This window comes from Neoarius graeffei, chromosome 15 (assembly GCF_027579695.1).
Source record: "Neoarius graeffei isolate fNeoGra1 chromosome 15, fNeoGra1.pri, whole genome shotgun sequence".
Lineage (NCBI taxonomy): Eukaryota > Metazoa > Chordata > Actinopteri > Siluriformes > Ariidae > Neoarius > Neoarius graeffei.
The window spans coordinates 12148071-12169484 of record NC_083583.1 but is presented as its reverse complement, the minus strand read 5'-3'; the positions used below and the strand labels follow the sequence as shown (position 1 = coordinate 12169484).

Below are 21414 nucleotides of genomic sequence, written 5' to 3'. Positions count from 1 at the left end.
TTCATGTGTTCTGTATAATTGCAGGTGGACGAGCGGGCTCTAAGGGATATCATGGAAATGGGTTTCAGTAAAGAGGCAGTCAGACAGGCACTGCTGGATAACAACAATAACGTGGAGGCAGCACTTAACTCCCTGCTAGCAGGAGCCAACCAGGCCAAAGCGGCCCCCGTGGAACCGAGTCGCCCACCGCCCAGAGGTAGACTCATCATACAGTTAGCCTCAGATAAGAACGCTCCATTTACGCTAGTGCTCTAAGCTGCTTCCCGTGGTATTTCTGGATGTGTGGAATTTTTATACCATGTCCGAGTCAAACTAATATGATTTTTTTTTTTTGGGCGGTATGATGATTCTGGTCTTCTCTCTATCAGGCAAGGGCAGAGGGCGAGGAAAATCCAGGCAGGATGATGACGAGGATGGAGGAGCGAGACCCTCAGGGCCTAGCACGCTCTTTGACTTCCTGGAGTCTAAAATGGGAGCATTCTCTATTGATGGTGCGCTATTTGAAGGCAGTGGAATAGTATATTTATGACCTCGTGATCTTTTATTTCTGGTTTTTCATATTAGACGGGAAACCCAGTCAGTCTAGCTGCTCTATCTGTTTTTATTTAAACGTGTATGTGTCTATACGGTATGCCTTTTCTGATCAGGGTTCCTACGCAGTATGGAAAAGTATGGAATTTGATTTTAGTATTTTCCAGGTCTGGAAAAGTCTGGAAAATGGAAATTAGGGTATAGAGAAATATTTGTGTTTCCAGACCTTTGCCGCTACATAGTAAAATGAAGCTCAACATTCCGACATTCAGTTGAATTTTGCCAAAGAAATGTGTTGAAATGCGGAGGGAGGGAAACGGGTGTTCTGTTGTACTGGCATGCGCTCCGCCACACCCCCTGAACCTGCTTGCTTCTTGCAAGACTTTGGACAAGACGCAGGAAAACCCCCTGCTACAAAACGCCTCTTGAACACGCGTGAACACACATCCAGTCAGTGTAAAAATGCTTATGGCTTATTTGGCAGTATTGCCAGAATTTGCTAGAAAAATAAGGCACATGGACCCTGAAAACAAGCGACCCAAGACAAAAAAAAACTGCCAACAAAAATATGAAGGCTGTGTACGCAAATGTACATATAAACTGAACAATGCTGTTATTACATTATTATTATAATTACATTACGTTTAGTTGTCGTGTTTATCCAAAGCCACTTAGTTATTACAGGGTACAACATGGTTACAACCTGGAGCAATGTGGGGTTAAATGCCTTGCTCAAGGGCACTGCAGCCATTACATACTGGTTAGGGTCGCCACGTCTCGGCCACGTCTGCCATCTCTTAGTATGTGGACAAAATGTGATCTGCAGTGGAACTAACACAGGGCCTTCATAAAACACAATAGTAAATACAAAAAATGCCATAATGACTGTTTTCAAATTAGAAGTTTCAGTAAACTTCTGTGTGCGCACAACATACAGTACAGGGTGTCCCGAAAAAACGTATCCACACTTTGAATCATTGTGAAGTAGGTGTTTATTAAAATTCATTTCATTTTCAAGGTGTAATAGAATTTACAGACATCACTTTGTTTTATCACTGCCTCTAACTGATGTTTATAGTCTACGCTATGAGACCTGCAACAGTCACTGAAAGTGAATGTCCAAAAATACTAAGAGAATTGAATGTGATTTGCGTTGTCAGCAGTGACTGGACCAGAATGGATGTCAGTTTGAGAACAGGTGGTGACTAAATAATAAAGTGTCTGTAAATTCTATTACTCTTTGAAAATTACACGGATTTTAATGAACACTTATGGCCCTTTTCCACTACCCTTTTTCAGCTCGCTTCAGCTCACTTCAGCCCGACACGGCTCGCGTTTCGACTACCAAAAAACAGCACGACTCAGCTCGCTTCAGCCCTGCTTAGCCCCTAAAACTCGCACCGTTTTGGAGTGGGGCTGAAGCGAGCCAAACCGAGCACTGTAAAAAAAAAAGAATAGTTGAGAATACTTGAAATTTCAAGGCAACAGTCTGCATTAAGAATTTTATGTTTTGCCAATGATGTGCCCATGATAATCCAAACTATGATAAAACTGTTATCTTTATTAAGAATTCTTAATTAAGTCAATTTTCAATTCCTCATTCTGCCAACATAGATTTCTCTTTTTGCTGAACAGTGGCATTCACAGTAGTACAAAAAGGCAATTGAGGTTATCAGACTTTTTTGGGGGGCTTTTTTCACCTTTATTTGGATAGGACAGTGTAGAGACAGGAAATGAGCGGGAGAGAGGGACGGGGAGGGATCGGGAAATGACCTCGGGTCGGAATCGAACCCGGGTCCCCGGGTTTATGGTATGGTGCCTTATCCACCTGAGCTACGACGCCATACCCACGATGTGGGTTTTAAAAACTTTATTTCAATATTGAAGTTTTGTAATTGTGTAGAACAATGAAAAAAGGCATGTATAGTTTAATGATAAATTGTGATGGCGTCGTGGCTCAGGTGGATAAGGCGCCATACCATAAATCCGGGGACCTGGGTTCGGTTCCGACCCGAGGTCATTTCCCGATCCCTCCCCGTCTCTCCCGCTCGTTTCCTGTCTCTACGCTGTCCTATCCAAATAGAGGTGAAAAAAGCCCCAAAAAATCTAAAAAAAAAAAAATTGTGATCACCTCAATTGCCTTTTTGCACTACTGTGAATGCCACTGTTCAGCAAAAAGAGAAATCTATGTTGGCAGAATGAGGAATTGAAAATTGACTTAATTAAGAATTCTTAATAAAGATAACAGTTTTATCATAGTTTGGATTATCATGGGCACATCGTTGGCAAAACATAAAATTCTTAATGCAGACTGTTGCCTTGAAATTTCAAGTATTCTCAACTACTTTTTTTTTTACAGTGAGCCGAGTGAGGCTGGGGGCGTGAGCAGACACTCCCCTGTGCACTGATTGGTGAGGAGGAGTGTCCTCACATGCCCACACACGCCCCGCGAGCACGCTGGGATCTGTAAACACCGTAAACCCGGAAGAAGAAGAATTACGAATTATGAGAATTTCTGAAGCCTTATGCGCCTCGCCTCATCTATACGCTCTTGCCAGTATCTGTTGGCGTTGTCGGTGACAACAAGCCACAGAACCAAGACCAGCAACACTAACGACTCCATGTCCTCCATGTTTATTGTTTACTATTCGGGTCGTGAGACTACCGCTTAAAAGCTCACTGATGTCACTGTTTGCGCTGCTTAACGACATCACGTGACGTCCACCCACTTTCGCTAACTCCACCCAATGTGTCCACCCACTTCCAGCCAGCACGGTTCAGCGCGGTTGTAGTCGAAATGCAACTCCAATAGCCCCACTCAGCTCGACTCAGCACAGCACGGCTCAGCCCGACTCACCTGCGTTTGTAGTGGAAAAGCGGCAATACAGTACTTTACAGTGATTAAAAGTGTGTATACATTTTTTTCGGGACATCCTGTATGTGCTTGACATCTTCACGCACCTGTGTTTTAATGTCTTGAAGTGTGCATCAGATACGTGTGCGTCAGAGTGGCATCCTGTATTTTGTGTAATGTGTATATATATTTATGACAAAAACAGGGCACTGATACAAATTTTAGGCCAAGCTAAATATGGTATGCATTTTGGTGGTATGTCATAATGTGAGTACCTGTTTGATTTTCAAGTAATTCTTTTAAATATACGAGTAGTTGTTTGTTCGCTGAAGTCTCCAAACCTGAGAATTTGAGTATGGAAAAAGTCTGGAATTTTAAATTTGAAAATGTGTAGGAACCCTGTCTGATTGCTAGCAATTTTGATTCAAGGATGCCAGCACTAGGTTATATGTAAGAAATAAAACCCTGCTTGCTGCTACATGTGCGTTACCGTGCATAAGGCATGAGTGTACTTGACATGCACGCTATAATGTTTTAAGGAAATGCTATCGTAGCACAAGTTTAGCATGAATGCGGGACATCTGTGTGAAATGGATTTTTTTTGAGCCACTAAAGTGTTCCCACTTTTAATTGAACCCCTAGAGACGAAGAAACAGCCACCTCAGAAAGCGCAGGAGCATCCAAGCAGGACAGGCGTCCATAATCCTGATCATTTCCCCCGAGAAGCCTCTCAGAACAAGCAGCCTAGCCGAAACGAGGGACGGGCGCAGAGGAACGACCGACCCCCTCGCTTCCAGAGGGACAGCGATTTCCCCAAACCCAGCACTGCTGAATCGTCTCCTCTAATCCCTTCACAGCCTCAGAGATGGAACGACGGTGAGAAAAGAGGGAGAGGCGGAGTAGAGCAGCGGAGAGACGAAAGGCGGGACGCGAAGGGTGGACACGTGAACGCTACCTCTGCGGGAAACCAGAGGTCAAAAGGTCAACAGGGTCAGTCTGTGAACTTTTCCCAGGGCTCAAAACGAGACCGGGGGCTGAGAGAGCTGGACCATGCAGGCGGAGCCGATAAAAAGAACCAAGCAAACGGCCCACTCGGAGCTAAACCATTAGAATCGGTTGGGATGGACAGACCCGAACCGCACAGCAAGAGGAAAGGCAGGCCAGACAGACCTAACTCCACCCACTTCGATCGGGACACAACGGGCAACTGGAACTCTGTCCACGTTCCCGGGATGAAGGACTCCGCCGTCACACACGACGGAGGGCAGACGTACTTTGTTAAAGGAGGTGGGAATCCGAACACGCTCCTCCTCCAAAACGGGGATCCGGAGCCCAGACGCACAGGTCCCATCAAACCACAGACTTCAGGCCCACCTCACAAGAACAACAGCTTTTACAACTCCGCCCCCAAGAAGAGGTCAGGACCGATCAAAGGTCACAGAGGGTCAGAGATGGGTTATCAAGCAGAGAGCGGTAACCATGGAAACTGGAAATCCGGCGACCAGTGCCTTGCACTTTACTGGGAGGACAACAAGGTCAGTGGAGAAGTACGGACACGGTCCGTGTCATGACATCATGAGTATTATAACTTCACATTGACCGGCCCTAACATGAACCTGGCCCTGACATTTCCTAAATGAAGCCGAAAATCCGTTTGCAAAAAATCGACGTAGAATGAACATCAACATATTTTATTTAAATCGTTGTTCTCGATGACTAACCATGAAAATCTGAGGAACTCGTACAGGTAGTCTTCAGATTATCCGGAAAATCAGGCCATACTGCTTTGCTGAGATTCTGATTAACGAACAGTGATTTAAAAAAAAAAAAAAAAGATTAACTCACTCCTAAACTTTGTATATTAAATAGTAAGTTTTGTCAAATCCTTTTTTTCCCCCTAAAACAGAATTGAAAGTAGGATGCCTTCTCGTCATTCAGCGATGACCCTCTGAAAGCCATAAAATGCAGGTTAATGGCATATCGAGTGAAATTTAAAAGCTTTAAGTGGATGTTCATATACGTATCTCTTTTTTTAAATGATGTGTTTTTACGAGCTTGCTTGTTTCACCAGTTAATTATGTTTCGACTCTCGCTATATTTGAATGTTTAAGCTGCTTGTTGTCGTTCCTCTGTGCGCAGTTTTACCGGGCCGTGATTGACGCGGTGCATCCCTCAGGCTCAACAGCCGTGGTTGTGTTCAGTGACTATGGCAACTGTGAGGAAGTCCTGCTTCAAAATATCAAACCTGTGCACATGGACACATGGGTGAGATGATGATGATGAGAATTCTTCATCTGAGCTTATGAGCTTTAAATGAAATCTGAGTATAAAGGTGTAAATGGAGCTGATCTGGTTTTATAGTCGTGTGAATCTGACTCGGTGGCATTCAGACGTGTACTGACTGGCAGCTGTTGGCAGCTGTTGATTTTGCTACCGTTAATGACTGTTTAATCTTTCGTCTTCTACACAGGAAGAAGACGACATTTACTATGAAACTTCTCTGGAATTCCGAAGGGGAGGAGACGGCCAGCCCAGACGCACTCGACCTACACAGCAGTATTACCAGCCTCCCAGAGCAAGGGACTGATGTTTGGTGAGCGCGTGCATGCACACACACGCGCACACACACACACACACGAACAGCAGCTAGTGCACTTCAGAGCTCTCAAACTCCTAAAAATTTTATCATTTAAATTAAATGAACAGGTTTAATATTCGAATAAATTTGAATATCCGTGAACCTGACTTTCTTAAAAGGATAGTTCGGGATTTTTGACATGAATCTGTATGGCATCCCCATCAATAGTGTCGTGCAAACACACTGACTTACCCCCGACAGCATCCTGTGAGTCCAGTTCTTGTCCAGACGAAAGTAGTCCGGCAAGTTTGTTGGGGTCACGAAAGTAAAACGTTTTTCGTCTCAAAACAGTATGTGCTCAAAAGAGTGATATATTTGCATCACAAAACCGTTGTCAAATAAAAAGTCAGACCTCGAAATCGCTTGGCACTATTTTCTCTCCCTTCTTATCACTGCGCGCTGCCGCCAGGTGACAGCCACGGCTGTTTCATTCATTGTTTACTAGTGATGGGAATTTCGGCTCTTTTTCGAGAGCCGGCTCTTTTGGCTCTTCTTACTATAAGGAGCCGGCTCTTTCGGCTCCCAAACGGCTCCTGAGATTTTATTTTACAAGGGATTTACTAGACCAATTTATATCTGGAACTATTTTCAGCCACAGCACAGGCAAAGCACCGCTGCAGGCGCAAAGACACCGCGCAGCGCCTGAAAACGGGTGCGCAGCGCCTGAAAACCCATTTTCAGGCGCTGCGCGGTGTCTTTGCACCTTCCTTTTCCTACCTATTCCTTTAATTGCTGCAATTAACTAGTTAATTCTGATTCTATTTCTCCTCTCAGTTATAATCTGTCCTGCTTTTGAAAAGATCCTCTCTGGGGGGACAGATGCTGCCACTATACACATCCTCCGTGCCATCACGTGTGTAAGCCGTGGATAGAGTGCAGCCTTGGTCTCCCACCAGCTTAGCGGGTCTGCGTTTCGCTGTCACCTGGCGGCAGCGCGCAGTGATAAGAAGGGAGAGAAAATAGTGCCAAGCGATTTCGAGGTCTGACTTTTTATTTGACAATGGTTTTATGATGCAAATATATCACTCTTTTGAGCACATACTGTTTTGAGACGAAAAATGTTTTACTTTCGTGACCCCAACAAACTTGCCGGACTACTTTCGTCTGGACCAAAACTGGACAAGAACTGGACTCACAGGATGCTGTCAGGGGTAAGTCAGTGTGTTTGCACGACACTATTGATGGGGATGCCATACAGATTCATGTCAAAAATCCCGAACTATCCCTTTAAGCAAAAAAAAAAAAACCCACAAGGAGCCCAAATTAAATTTTATCATAAACTTCAATTTGCTTTTATTTCTTTGCACACAGTAAGCTGGTCATCACTGATTTGTCAAGTGTATATGAGCATCATGGGTTTCCCACACTTGAAAGGGAAGGACTCGGACACAGGATTCCACTCGTCTTGTGTTTTATTGGTTTTCAGTGGAGTTGACGTTGTAGTAGAATTGTGGTAGTAGTAAAATATAGTAGGGTTTTTCCAGAAGAAAAGGTAGAAGTAGAACCAGAAGTACAGTTGTGTTCAAAATAATCGCAGTGTGTTTAAAAACGTGAGTATTAAAGCTCAAAATCCTTATAATAGTTTTTATTTCCATGCATTGGGAACACTGCACATTATATTCTACATCAAAACATGAAGAAAAATGTATGAATATTTTAATTACTTTACAGAAAATGAAGAAAAATGAAGATTGGGCTGTTCAAAAAAATGGCAGTGTCTGCATTTTTCATTACAAACTCCAAATATTTACTATATAAACTGAAAAAATCTTAAGGATTTAGTATTCCTGTGAATCACTAAACTAATATTTAGTTGTATAACCACGGTTTCTGAGAACTTCTGGCACCTGTGAACAGGTATTCCAGCCAAGGATGATTCGACAACATTCCACAGTTCCTCTGCATTTCTTGGTTTTGCCTCAGAAATAGCATTTTTGATGTCACCCCACAAGTTTTCTATCGGATTAAGGTCCGGGGATTGGGCTGGCTACTCCATAACTTTCATTTTGTTGGTCTTGAACCCTGATGCTGCTCGCTTACTGGTGTGTTTGGGGTCGTTGTCTTGTTGAAACACCCATTTCAAGGGCATTTCCTCTTCAGCATAAGGCAACATGACCTCTTCAAGTATTTTGATATATGCAAACTGATCCATGATCCCTGGTATGGGCAATTCCATGTAAATGTCAACCTCACCATGCAAAAATAAAGCAACATGTAATACATCAAAACCACTCCCAGAGATATCACCTAGGCCTGTATTTTACAGATGTGAATAAGTTGAACCAATTTGTAACCAACCTAATATGTCACTGTCAGTCTTTCTTTCTTATAATGTAAAACCCAAGCTAAAATCAACTTTGATCATGTACAATTCTGTATTATTGCCACAAGCCACAGAAATGTATGCTAAAATCCAAAAAACAGCAAAACAATAGCCATCCTAAATATTATTTACGAACTTTGATAGTTTTAGCTGATATTTAGAGAGTTTTTCAAAGGGTTATGGTGGTTAAATTGCTGATTTTCTAAACATATGCCATGTCTATTTCAGACGCGTCACATCCGTAATGGAATTTCGTCACATCCATAACGCTGACTTTTCCTTCCGAAACTCTGCATGAAATACAAAATATTTTAAACAAAGATTTTTTTAATATTCACCTTGGACCCCTCTATCAAATGGATATCTCCATTTCAACATTAGGTTTACAATTTCACAGAGTTTGATAATGTACAGTCACCCAAGAAAAGTGATACTTTTTCTGTCACATCCATAACGCATCTTTTATTGGCATTTTCTGGCATGCCCTAGATGTACTATGGGAATTGTTCTTGTTCTATCACTTCTCCAGTATGGTACAGCCTTAAAATATGCAACACCTGTTTAAATACTGGGAGACAATAAAACATGCACTGGGTCATTTGTTGCCATTTTGAGTTCAAGTGTCACGTCCATAACGCTGGAATTGCTCGTATGCGATAAATGGGCCCAACATCACAGTAAGAGAAACATTCCCATATCATGATGCTTGCACCACCATGCTTCACTGTCTTCAGAGTGTACTGTGGCTTGAATTCAGCGTTTGGGGGTCGTCTGAAAAACTGTCTGCGGCCCTAGGACCCAAAAAGAACAATTTTACTTTCATCAGTCCACAAAATGTTTTTCCATTTCTCTTTAGGCCAGTCGATGTGTTCTTTGGCAAATTGTATCCTCTTCAGCACGTCTTTTTTTTTTAACAGTGGAGCTTTGCGGGAGCTTCTTGCCGATAGATTAGCTTCACACAGGCGTCTTCTAATTGTCACAGTACTCACAGGTAACTTCAGACCGTCTTTGATCACCCTGGAGCTGATCATTGGCTGAGTCTTTGCCATTCTGGCTATTCTTCGATCCATTCGAATGGTAGTCTTCTGTTTTCTTCCACGTCTCTCTGGCTTTGCTGTCCATTTTAAAGCACTGGAGATCATTTTAGCCGAGCAGCCCATCATTTTCTGCACTTCTTTACAGTATACGTTTTACCTCTCCAATCAACGTTTTAATCAAAGCACGCTGTTCTTCTGAACAGTGTCTGGAGCGACCCATGTTTCTCAGGTTTTCAGAGAGAAATGGATGTACAACATGTGCTGGCTTCATCCTTAAATTAGGGCCACCTGACTGACATCTGTTTTTTCACAGAATGAATGATCTCACTAATTAAACTCCACACTGCTATTATTTTGAACACATCCCTTTCACTTAATTATTCGATTACACAGACTCAGGAGCATGCATATCATGAATGTTGGGTCTGTTGGTTTTCTATGACTCTACTACACCTACTGGTAAATTATTTGCCATGTAGTAATATAATTTCCACCAAAAACAGTGATTGATCTGGTTAGTCGTGTTGGACTGCTATTATTTTGAACACAAGTGTAGAAGCAGGAGTAGAAGGTGAAAAACCTTTAAACATACGAACATAAAAATAAATGTATAAATAAATGCCTATTTTTCTACAACAAAGCATATCTGAATAAATGCCTGTTTTTCTACAACAAAGCCCAAGTTAATTAGGCAACAATATATAAATATTTATGTATAAGGCAAGTTAAGTATATTTTAACTAGTGCTGTCAAGCAATTAAAATATTTAATCGCGATTAATGTCGCGACTGTCATAGTTAACTCGCGATTAATCGCAATTTAATCGCACATTTTTGTCACATGAAAAACCATTGTAATTCTCTTATCAGCATAAAAAAGTGAATGGGCTTGCTCACCGTTCGAACTACGGGGGTACACGGGGGATCCGAGATCCCCTGAAACAGACATGAGATCCCTTGAAAACATGATTTGGGAAATGTTGGGGGGTCTCTAAAATATTGGCAAAATGATGTTTATTGGCATAGCAATCGTGTGTAACGGGAAGCATTTGCATATCTGAAGTGAGCGCGCGATGGAGATCCGCGCTCTGAGACAAGCGCAAGCACCCCCCCCCCCCCCCCCCCCCCCAAGGGGAAATAAGGGACCCCCCGAAAATATCGGCATAGTTCGAACACTGGTTGTACCAATGTTTTTTTTTTTTTATTGCAGAGCATAACACGTCTTGTCACAGCCACTGCAAAGTGGGGCTGGAGCCGCCGATGGGAAAACGAAACCTAAGCCGAGCACCGTGGCTCTTCGGGGGAGGGCAGAGGACTCTGGCTGTGCGGGGCATGGCATCATGTCACAGAGCGTTAATCTCGCGATAAAAAAATTATCGCCGTTAAAATTGAGTCAAGTTAACACGTTAATAACGCGACATTTTTGACAGCACTAATTTTAACCATTTTTAATCATTCAGGCAATATGTTGCTGAACAAACATAAATGAACAGAAAACCAGTTCTAAACTAAGAATTATTTACTTCTAACCATTAGCCCTTTAACAGGCAGTTTGTGCACTTTAAGTGAAGATATTTTACTGCACGCCACTGAGAAAGGAAACTGATGAAATTAAACTAATGTAATGAAACGAAGGACACGTTAGCAACTACCAGCAAGCTATAAGAAACAAACATTTCTCATGCCCACGGATTACTGCGAGTGCAGCGTTTGCATATAGTTCAGTAGGCTTACCGGTAGCCTTTTTCGTCCTTTTTTCCCCAATGTGCTGTAAGGTTTGTGTTAGTAGCGAATTCTCTTTGCAACTGCTGTGCTGCTGCTTCGTTACAAACTGAATGTCAATTCTGCCTATCGTTCTAGAACGACCGCTGCCCTGCTAATTAGCGTTCTGATTGGCTTCACCTGTTCAGCGCAGCGTGCTGTGAAGCTGTGCGCTGGCAGCGTAGCACTGCGATTCAGCGTAGCAGGGAGTGGCAGCTGTCAATCATGTGAGCCTGCGTTCAGACACTCCTTGCGGCAGGTCGCCACGACACTGATATTTAGTTACTTCTGTGTCCTAAATAGCATCATGCTCTATATCCATCCATCCATCCATCCATCCAATCCACATTCACGAGATATGATCAATCGCACGCTCTGATTGGCTACTACTAGGATATCAGTTCATATACCGTGAGTAAAGAAAAACAAAATGGCGGCGCGTTTTGCTGAACCATCTGTGGATCAAATGAAAACTTGACTCGAAAACAAAACCCCAAACAAGTGTTGCCAGGCAAAACAAACCTCGCCTGGTGGCACTTACGATGAGTCTGAAGGAAGATATCGTGAAAAAATGATTTTGACCTTTTTGTTGACCTTGACCTTGATTTTTTTTTTTGACCTTGTGTGTGTGAACATACTTGGCCAATAAACATGGTTCTGATTCTCATTCGCACACCGTACTGCTCTCAGCCAATCCGAACACATCTGAATGAATATGAAGGAAGATATCGCGAAAAAACGATTTTGACCTTGACCGAATGATCCTGAAAATGTTGGAGGTTCTATTTGAGACCAATCCCCATCTATCCTGAAAGTTTCATGAAGATTGGTCCAGCCGTTTTCCCGTAATATCATTAACAAACAAAGAAACCCCACCGAAAACAGTACCTCGTCCCCTGGTGGACTCCGTCCCGGGTGAGGTAAATATACAAAAAATGCAAAATATTTTTTTTTCCAAGAATTATCGCATTTTTAACAAATTGCTACCATCATTTCAACAGTTTGTTTGCATTCTTCATCTGTAAGCATTAAAATATTTGTTGAATTTTTTTTTTAGACTGGTTCCAAAGCTCAAAGAAGTCTGAAAATGACAAAACTGAAACATCCAAGAAAGAATTAAATAAATATCTAAACTATTTTATACCTCGGCATGACAGCACTTTCTATAAAAAACAACACTGAAGTCAATTTGTGCAGCCGTCGATAGGTTTTTAAGAAGTCCGCCTGAGCGGAAACGATTTTGTCGGATGTTTTGTAGAAAAAGTTTTTATTTGTCGAATTTGCAAAAAATAAAAATGCTCCATTTGTCAAAATCCAACAAAGCAGTTATTCCACTCAGTCTTGTCGTACATGGATTATAGCCTACTCGGTGCTACGTGCCTCGTCAGTTATCAGCTCATGTACGACTCGATTTCGTGGAATAACTGTTAAATGGCATTGCAGAAACCTATATAGTCCTGTTTGTGTCTATGCTTATATGCCAAATGTCATTTTATTTAGTGACAGAAAACCCGTGACTCCTGACTCTTGACCATTTGTTATAAATTACTTCCACGTAAGATTTGCTGTAAGACCATTCATTGCACATTTTTGTACATCGAGCTACAGAGAAATTTGTCCAAGGTGTTTTTTGCCTTTGAATTGGTATAAATTTACGGATGATACGTACGTCGATAGATCTGTTCCCTTAAACCTTACAGTGGTGCTTGAAAGTTTGTGAACCCTTTAGAATTTTCTATATTTCTGCATAAATATGACCTAAAACATCATCAGATTTTCACACGAGTCCTAAAAGTAGATAAAGAGAACCCAGTTAAACAAATGAGACAAAAATATTATACTTGGTCATTTATTTATTGAGGAAATGATCCAATATTACATATCTGTGAGTGGCAAAAGTATGTGAACCTTTGCTTTCAGTATCTGGTGTGACCCCCTTGTGCAGCAATAACTGCGAGTAAACGTTTCCAGTAACTGTTGATCAGTCCTGCACACCGGCTTGGAGGAATTTTAGCCCGTTCCTCCGTACAGAACAGCTTCAACTGTGGGATGTTGGTGGGTTTCCTCACATGAACTGCTCGCTTCAGGTCCTTCCACAACATTTGGATTGGATTAAGGTCAGGACTTTGACTTGGCCATTCCAAAACATTAACTCTATTCTTCTTTAACCATTCTTTGGTAGAACGACTTGTCTGCTTAGGGTTGTTGTCTTGCTGCATGACCCACGTTCTCTTGAGATTCAGTTCATGGACAGATGTCCTGACATTTTCCTTTAGAATTCGCTGGTATAATTCAGAATTCATTGTTCCATCAATGATGGCAAGCCGTCCTGGCCCAGATGCAGCAAAACAGGCCCAAACCATGATACTACCACCACCATGCTTCACAGATGGGATAAGGTTCTTATGCGGGAATGCAGTGTTTTCCTTTCTCCAAACATAACGCTTCTCATTTAAACCAAAAAGTTCTATTTTTGGTCTCATCCGTCCACAAAACATTTTTCCAATAGCCTTCTGGCTTGTCCACATGATCTTTAGCAAACTGCAGACGAGCAGCAATGTTCTTTTTGGAGAGCAGTGGCTTTCTCCTTGCAACCCTGCCATGCACACTATTGTTGTTCAGTGTTCTCCTGATGGTGGACTTTAACATTAACATTAGCCAATGTGAGAGAGGCCTTCAGTTGCTTAGAAGTTACCCTGGGGTCCTTTGTGACCTCGCCGACTATTACACACCTTGCTCTTGGAGTGATCTTTGTTGGTCGACCACTCCTGGGGAGGGTAACAATGGTCTTGAATTTCCTCCATTTGTACACAATCTGTCTGACTGTGGATTGGTGGAGTCCAAACTCTTTAGAGATGGTTTTGTAACCTTTTCCAGCCTGATGAGCATCAACAATGCTTTTTCTGAGGTCCTCAGAAATCTCCTTTGTTCGTGCCATGATGCACTTCCACAAACGTGTGTTGTGAAGATCAGACTTTGATAGATCCCTGTTCTTTAAATAAAACAGGGTGCCCACTCACACCTGATTGTCATCCCATTGATTGAAAACACCTGACTCTAATTTCACCTTCAAATTAACTGCTAATCCTAGAGGTTCACATACTTTTGCCACTCACAGATATGTAATATTGGATCATTTTCCTCAATAAATAAATGACCAAGTATAATATTTTTTGTCTCATTTGTTTAACTGGGTTCTCTTTATCTACTTTTAGGACTTGTGTGAAAATCTGATGATGTTTTAGGTCATATTTATGCAGAAATATAGAAAATTCTAAAGGGTTCACAAACTTTCAAGCACCACTGTATACTCGTATGCCACTCCCGTATGCTACAGTGATGCTTCAGAGACACAAACGTGTAAACACAGTATGACATTGTGTCTAAAATGACAGCATTTCCTGTTTTATAGCAAACGTCTTGTCTGGTCTTCTGCTCATCTCTTTTATTCTTATCTGCTAGCGGTGTGATTTTATATATTTGTTGGGAGTATATTTAGCCTGTTTTGACAAATCAGAGCCTCTAGTTAGCCCTCACGCACTACACTTGCTCGTCTTTATGTAATAATTTAAGGGTTTTTGGTTCACGTTTCTGAGTGCAGTGGTAAGCAATTTTTAAAGTGATCCTGTGGTGATAAAATTGGACATCTTTGTGTACGTTGTGATTATTTTTGGCAACCGTTTTTTTTTTTTTTTTTTTTGCGCGCGCACTGGAGCTACATGAGTAGTACAGCTAACAAATGAGGGAAGCTTATAGCCACCAGTTTGGCATTCAGCCCTAAAACTTCTTCACAAATAAATAAGCACACATTTTGCGTTAAATCTCACAGCTTGGTTCGTGAACTTTTTTTTTTTTAAAGCAGCAAAATATAGTAAATCTGTATAGAAAAAAAATACTCTACTCATTCATAGGTTTTACTGTATTTTGTGTTTTCTACATTATAGAACAATACTGACATCAAAACTATGAAATAACATCTGGAACGTATGGAATTATGTGGTAAACAAAAGGTTTGATCGTTTAGATTTTTCAAAGTATGCAGCGTTTACCCTGATGACACTTTGTGCATGATTGGCATTATCTTAACCAGCTTTATATAGGCGTATCAGACACTCGCTGGCCATGGTGTGAAAATTGTCCATGCAGACGCTCATCTGAGTTTCCAAATCTGTCATTTGCTTAACTTTTTGAATATTTTCTATCGTGAATACGATCATTAAAAAGCTTAGAATTTCTGCTTTCCAAAGAAATGTATCTGGTTAAGATCTGTTCAGTACTTTGGGAATAACGGCAGGTTGAAGTCGGTACAACAGAGTAAAAACTCTGCTCACGTGACGTCAGGAAACTGCTGGTGCTTTTCTTTTTGAATTACGGGAAAGCGGTCAGGCTTTCTCTCTCTCCTGATTGGTTTCCGACTGCATTACTCGTCAATATCAATCAGATAATTTTTATAGTGATGTTCTCTCGCTCTCACTGTTTCTGATGAAGGATTCAGCAAAATTTTCCGTCTGCTAGTTTTCATGTTATGATTCACAGGAGACTTTGAAGTGAGTTTTCATAGCTTTACCTACTTGTTTTTTCAAATCAAATCGATTCCTGTAAATAAATAACTGTTTTAGAATAGAACTGGAGTTGTTTTGATGAAAAATATTGAGATCTTAGTGGTCGGAATGAGATTTAAAAAAAACAGAAGTCAGAAACGCGAGTGTCGATTTCAGTTGAGTGAATGTGAATTGTTTATTGGATGTGGATCAGACAGTTTTTTCGAGGTTCGCCTTGAAAGCTGTGATTGTTAATCGAAATAATCATTTATATTTTTTCATATAAACACTAGTAGGCCCTACTTTTGAGAACTACAAAGGCCTACAGAGCACAAAGAGGGGATTAGAAATGATCTTTTATTACTTTTTGAGTGTACTGATTTAATGATTTTACCTAATTAGCATAATTAAATACTAATTTGCATAATTTGTTTACTCATATTTCAGACTTTGTATTCAGTATACATCAATCTATGTGCTGCCAGTTTCCATGTAAATATCTTGAAAAGTAGAAAAGTTTATTAAGAAAAACCATTTGATCTCATTGTTTAATGAGGCCCATTTTGGACCATGTGACCCTCATACAGAATATTACAGCAGTTTAATAAAAATGTAAGCCGTTTCTTCAGTCTTTGCTTTGTAATATCTGAAGAACGGATAAACATTTTAATTTTGATATTGTCCTGCATTCAATTCTGAATTCAATGAGAGCCGTTTCAAGCAATTTGGACTGAGTTAGAATTTTCACCTGATGTGTACTTCATGAGGTCGTCACCTGGAATGCTTTTCAATTAACAGGTGTGCCTCGTCAAAAGTTAATTAGTGGACGGGTTTATTTCCTTCTCCGTGCGTTCGAGATCAAACAGAAAAGAGTAAATAATAATACTGTAAATAGCCCTGTTCCACAAGAGAAACGATATCCATCATTACTTTAAGATATGAAGTGACTTTTTTTTTTTAATTAATAAAAATACAGAAAAAGAACTGAATTAGGTGCATCCAAATGTGTGCGTGAGATTATATACAAGTTCCTATGAACTCCTATCAACACTTCAATCTCCAATCAACTCCAAAATGTACAATTTTAAATGCTTCTGAAGCATGCGTCAGTCACTTTGTGTTCACTATAGTGTCCAGGGTTGCCAATAATAATGCAACTTTCATGATGAGGGATTTATTTTTTACTCTGAACAAATTTATTTTAATTAAAGGTGGGGTATGAGATTTTTTCAGGAGTATTTTTTTACCATATTGCTTGAAAAGCTCCTCACACCCATGTTGCAAGCAGTACAATAGAAGGTTTGACCTAAAAACGAAATATTTTAATCCAGTCTACAGTGTAAAATAAAGGAAAAACGCCATCCAATCATATCGAGGTACCACCTCAAAATGATTGGATACTGACACGTCAATCAGACTGAAGCCCGCGAGCAGCCCGGGCCTTCTGTGTGTGTGTGTGTGTGTGTGTGTGTGTGAGAGAGAGAGCGAGCAGCCCCTCCCCCAACCCGCGCGCTGAGCAGAGAAAAAAGGGCAGCTTTCCCTCAGAGCGCTCCCTCCAAACAACGGGGATTTACACGAAAACGGAAGGAGATATTCACAAAATTCTTTCACAGTGAGCGCCACAAGGCTCTCCTGAACACACTGATGTAATTTTTTTTTGTCTGTAGTGTAACAAATGAGGTCACTAGAGCGAGTTAAAAACGAGTGACTTTTCTGCCAAGTTTATAATGGCAGTCTATGGGGCTGCGCGCCTGCCCTCTCCTTACTTTCAGGCTTCTCATTCAAAAACTGCAAGTCCTATTGTGTAGGTAGACACATTGTGTGAATCAGGACGAGTGTGGCTACTACTTTTGAGAAAATTGTGTGTGTGGAGTGAAAATTGTGGCTGAAAACACAGTTTAAATGAAAAAGTTTGAGCTATTTTTCCAAGCTCTCTACACTCTAAATTAAAGTGCCATTCCACCATTGGATGTATTCTTTGGCATAAAATACAATATATTTTGACAACATATATAAATGGTATCACTAGATAGAGAAATCTTTTAGCTTCAAAATGATATATCAAACATAATTTTTTGACAACGACAAGTATATTAATTTTGCGACCAAAGTCACCTACCCTTTTAATTTTCGCGCGTGATGTCATCGGCAGGTTCCCCTTCTTGTGTACCACGTGACGTGTCACGTGGCACACATTATCAGCAATGGCGGGTAGAACGCGATAAAAATAATACCAGTAAATCTAGCTAATACCAATAAATCTAGCTAACTGAAAGATTAACTCAAAATTTTTCGCAATCTTTTTGGCCCCCATATACGAGGAGAAATGACTCTCTCACTTTGGGGGTTTCCTGGTCTAAAAATAGACCGACACGTGGTACACAAGAAGGGGAACCTGCCGATGACCTCACGTTTCACTACCGCGCGGAAATTAAAAGGGTAGGTGACTTTGGTCGCAAAATTAATATACTTGTCGTTGTCAAAAAATTATGTTTGATATATCATTTTGAAGCTAAAAGATTTCTCTGTCTAGTCATGTTGTCATAAAATATATTGTATTTTATGCCAAAGAATACATCCAATGGTGGAATGGCACTTTAACGAGACGCGGGGGGTGGGAGCATGGCGAGGGCGGGCTTGTTTCTTTTCAAAATATGGCTTGCGGGAACCGTTATTCCAAAATCTCGTACCCCACCTTTAAAGGTCAGATACGCTTAATTTTGAGTGACTTCACCAAAAGGTGGACATTATTTTTTTCCTAACCCTTTTTACTAACCTTTACAAAGGGGGCTAATAATTGTGGATAATTGCGGAGGCCACTATATATAATGAATCAAACTGGATCTTAATCATTGAAATTTACTTCTAGCATGTCTTCCACATTAAGAAGGTAAATGTAAGAATGTAAGGGGCCCCCCCCTTTATTTATTTATTTATTTATTTATTTGCTTGCCTTTCTATCCACAAATGCACCATTTTGGATCACCAGTCACAAAGCAACTATATTTTTAAATTTGCTCTGGGAGAAAAGTATAAATCTGAGGGGGACAAATAAAAAATAAATTTTCATGTTGTGTGGAAAAGGGAAAATGTAACTTTCTGAAGCCCCCCCCCAAAAAAAGACACGGTTGTCATGTGATCTCTCCATTTTGCAAATTGGTGTCGCTTATTTTGAAGCCAGTTTGTTGTGTCTTTCAGGTTTATGTTTGAATGTTTTATATAAAATATTTGAACGATGATGGGGAATGCAAGAAAGCGCATTTTACATTCAAATTTAAAAAAAAATAAAAAGTGGACATAACTGAAAGGTCATGTGTCGGACTCGTGCTGTTTTCTATCAGGAAACTGGTCAAAACACGAGTGCTTTAATTCAACCTTATTATTACTAGCATTAGGAATATTAGTATTGGTGTAGACGAGGCGATGAACATTCGACTTCAAGGTGCATCTACGACCGTTTGATGTCCGTTCGGCCATTTTTCTAGATACCCGCATGTCCAGCATCAGAAACCACATTAGCAAGTCTGTTTGAGAAACTGAACAACTCCACCAAGTTGTTTGAAGTGAGTGTTTGATGATTTGGGTAAGTATTGGCAACATGAACCTTGTAACTCCCAGTGCAAAACAAACCAAAAAAAAAAGCCCCAACCTCATACACAAGTCTTTGCGGATGGACTGCCTTCAGGGTGTGGATTGATTTTTGTGCACATGATCTCTTTATAGAGGCAAACATGTAAACACAGTAACGGTGGTGTGTATTTGTTCCCTCAGGCCCCTGTTGGGACGGTACGTGGGTGATCGAGGACCCGATCTCATTTGAAACAGCGGCTTGAAATGAATCAACCGAAACATTGGCGGAAGACGAACTCCGTCCTCTCTCTCTGTCTCTATCTCTGTGAAGTGTAGAAGAAGAGAGCTGAAAGGGCTTGCTGCACACAAACACACACACACATGCACACACACACACGCACGCGCGTGCGCGCGTTAATGTGATAATGCAAAACGCTGCTGTATGTGTTGGCGGTTTTTATTGTATGTGGTAGTAATAATAATAATAATAATTATAAAAACAATGCAACCATATTTCTTCAGTGTCATGTGTCTTATTACATCACATAATTTCATGGATTAGTCATTTTTCAGTCTGATAGTGTACCATGATTAGGCGTGGTCAAGGTTCACTGAGCCACATCATGTCCCTGTACAGGTACCTGCACTGAATTTGGGGACTCTTCCTGCTCAGGTGGCCCAAATAAGGACGTATGGGTGGAGCTAGAAACAGTGCGGACCACCGATTGGCCAAAGACAATGATGACAGAATCGGCTTACATCCAGGAAACTTCAGTAGTGTAGTAACTGATATTATGTTTTTCTCATTGCTTATAGTATATTAAGCATGAATTTATGCCTTTATTTATTTTAAAATGTAAAAATCTGCTGCTTCCTGTTCACTATATAGACTGTAATGTGGTGGTGGGATAGTCGAACAACATTAGGGATTCAGTCACAAAAGCAAGCATGACTCCGTTACGTTTTTCATTTTACCCTTCAATCGTTAATAAATAAGTATTGGCACCTTCACCTTAGTGGATACCAATATAAACTATTGCTGTCTCTGAAATCATTCACTATCTAGGGAATTCTATACAGATGGCTTGCAACCACGTGATCAAAATGCGCTACGTCATGAGCGTCCACCATGATGGTGGATATACAAAGCGACTAGGATGGCAGCCGCTGAAGGCGTCTGTAAACAGTGCTGAATTTTCTCAGTATTACCACGATTTGAACGGTCAAGCGAAGATTCGATACAAAGAGGAGGTAGATGTGTGGTTTTGACCCATATTATTTAAAAAAGTCAGACTTTTCTGAACATAAGACGCTTCTACTGACCATCGAGTACCCAGATATATCGCATTCTGTCTGGTTCGGCTGCCAAAGAATCAAGTTCAACCTTGGACGAAACGTAGCCCATTTTCTGAGTGGGAGCCCAGTCTGGATGTTTCTATCGTATAATTTTGCTGGCGCTCCTAGAAGCGAAATGGTAATACACGTGTTAAAATTATAACAACGACGAGTGAACCACGGCAAGAGAACGCTCATTTTATAGCAAAATTCTAGCAACACGGAATAAAATTCTTCCATGATATTATCGAGAAAGCTTTTGAATCTCACCTGAGATAAAATGATCACTGCAAACACAAGCTGTTTTGGTTTTAGCCTCTGTTAGATCAGCCCTGCCGATGTTGTTCAGCCATGCTCGTCTCCTCTCCAGACTAAGCCTCAGAGTTTCCTCGGCCTCTTTCCGAATCACGGACGGAATTCTAAAACATCGGAACGTGCCACGGTCACGAGTACTGTTGTGACCACAACCATATACAGCACAAAGATACGGCCAAGCTAAAAGAACGCTTAACGCAACAGAAAAACAAAGAGAATTGCACACGCATGACTGTTTGTTTTGTATGGAATGTCGCTTGACCCCACATTTGTATCTCCACCAACATGGCCGACATCCAGGTTTGTATTTTGCTTTGACGCCGCTTGGAAGTCGAGGATAGGGTGTAATAATTCTCACTATACATTCGGACAGCGCTACAAAATGGCGAACTTGGTATAGAGTCCACTATATAGTGAATAGGGAGTGATTTCCGACACGGTATGATTAGTACTCGATAACAAAACAAGCTGGATTGTATTTTTATTCCATGTCGAGGAGGAAATCGCTCA

At 40.9% G+C, this 21414-nt stretch overlaps 1 protein-coding gene across 2 annotated transcripts in view; it reads left to right on the top strand.

The window, feature by feature from the left end:
- The window catches only part of tdrd3 (tudor domain containing 3), a 100586-nt gene extending 80819 nt beyond the window's left edge, over window positions 1-19767 (top strand). For both annotated transcript variants that reach the window (XM_060940856.1, XM_060940857.1), the window contains exons 9-14: window positions 25-196; window positions 369-491; window positions 4028-4920; window positions 5525-5650; window positions 5856-5978; window positions 19456-19767. In XM_060940856.1, coding sequence (XP_060796839.1) covers window positions 25-196; window positions 369-491; window positions 4028-4920; window positions 5525-5650; window positions 5856-5972 — 1431 coding nt within the window. In that variant the 3' untranslated portion in view covers window positions 5973-5978; window positions 19456-19767. The remainder of the gene's footprint in view (window positions 1-24; window positions 197-368; window positions 492-4027; window positions 4921-5524; window positions 5651-5855; window positions 5979-19455) is intronic.
- The last annotated feature ends 1647 nt before the right edge of the window (window positions 19768-21414 follow it).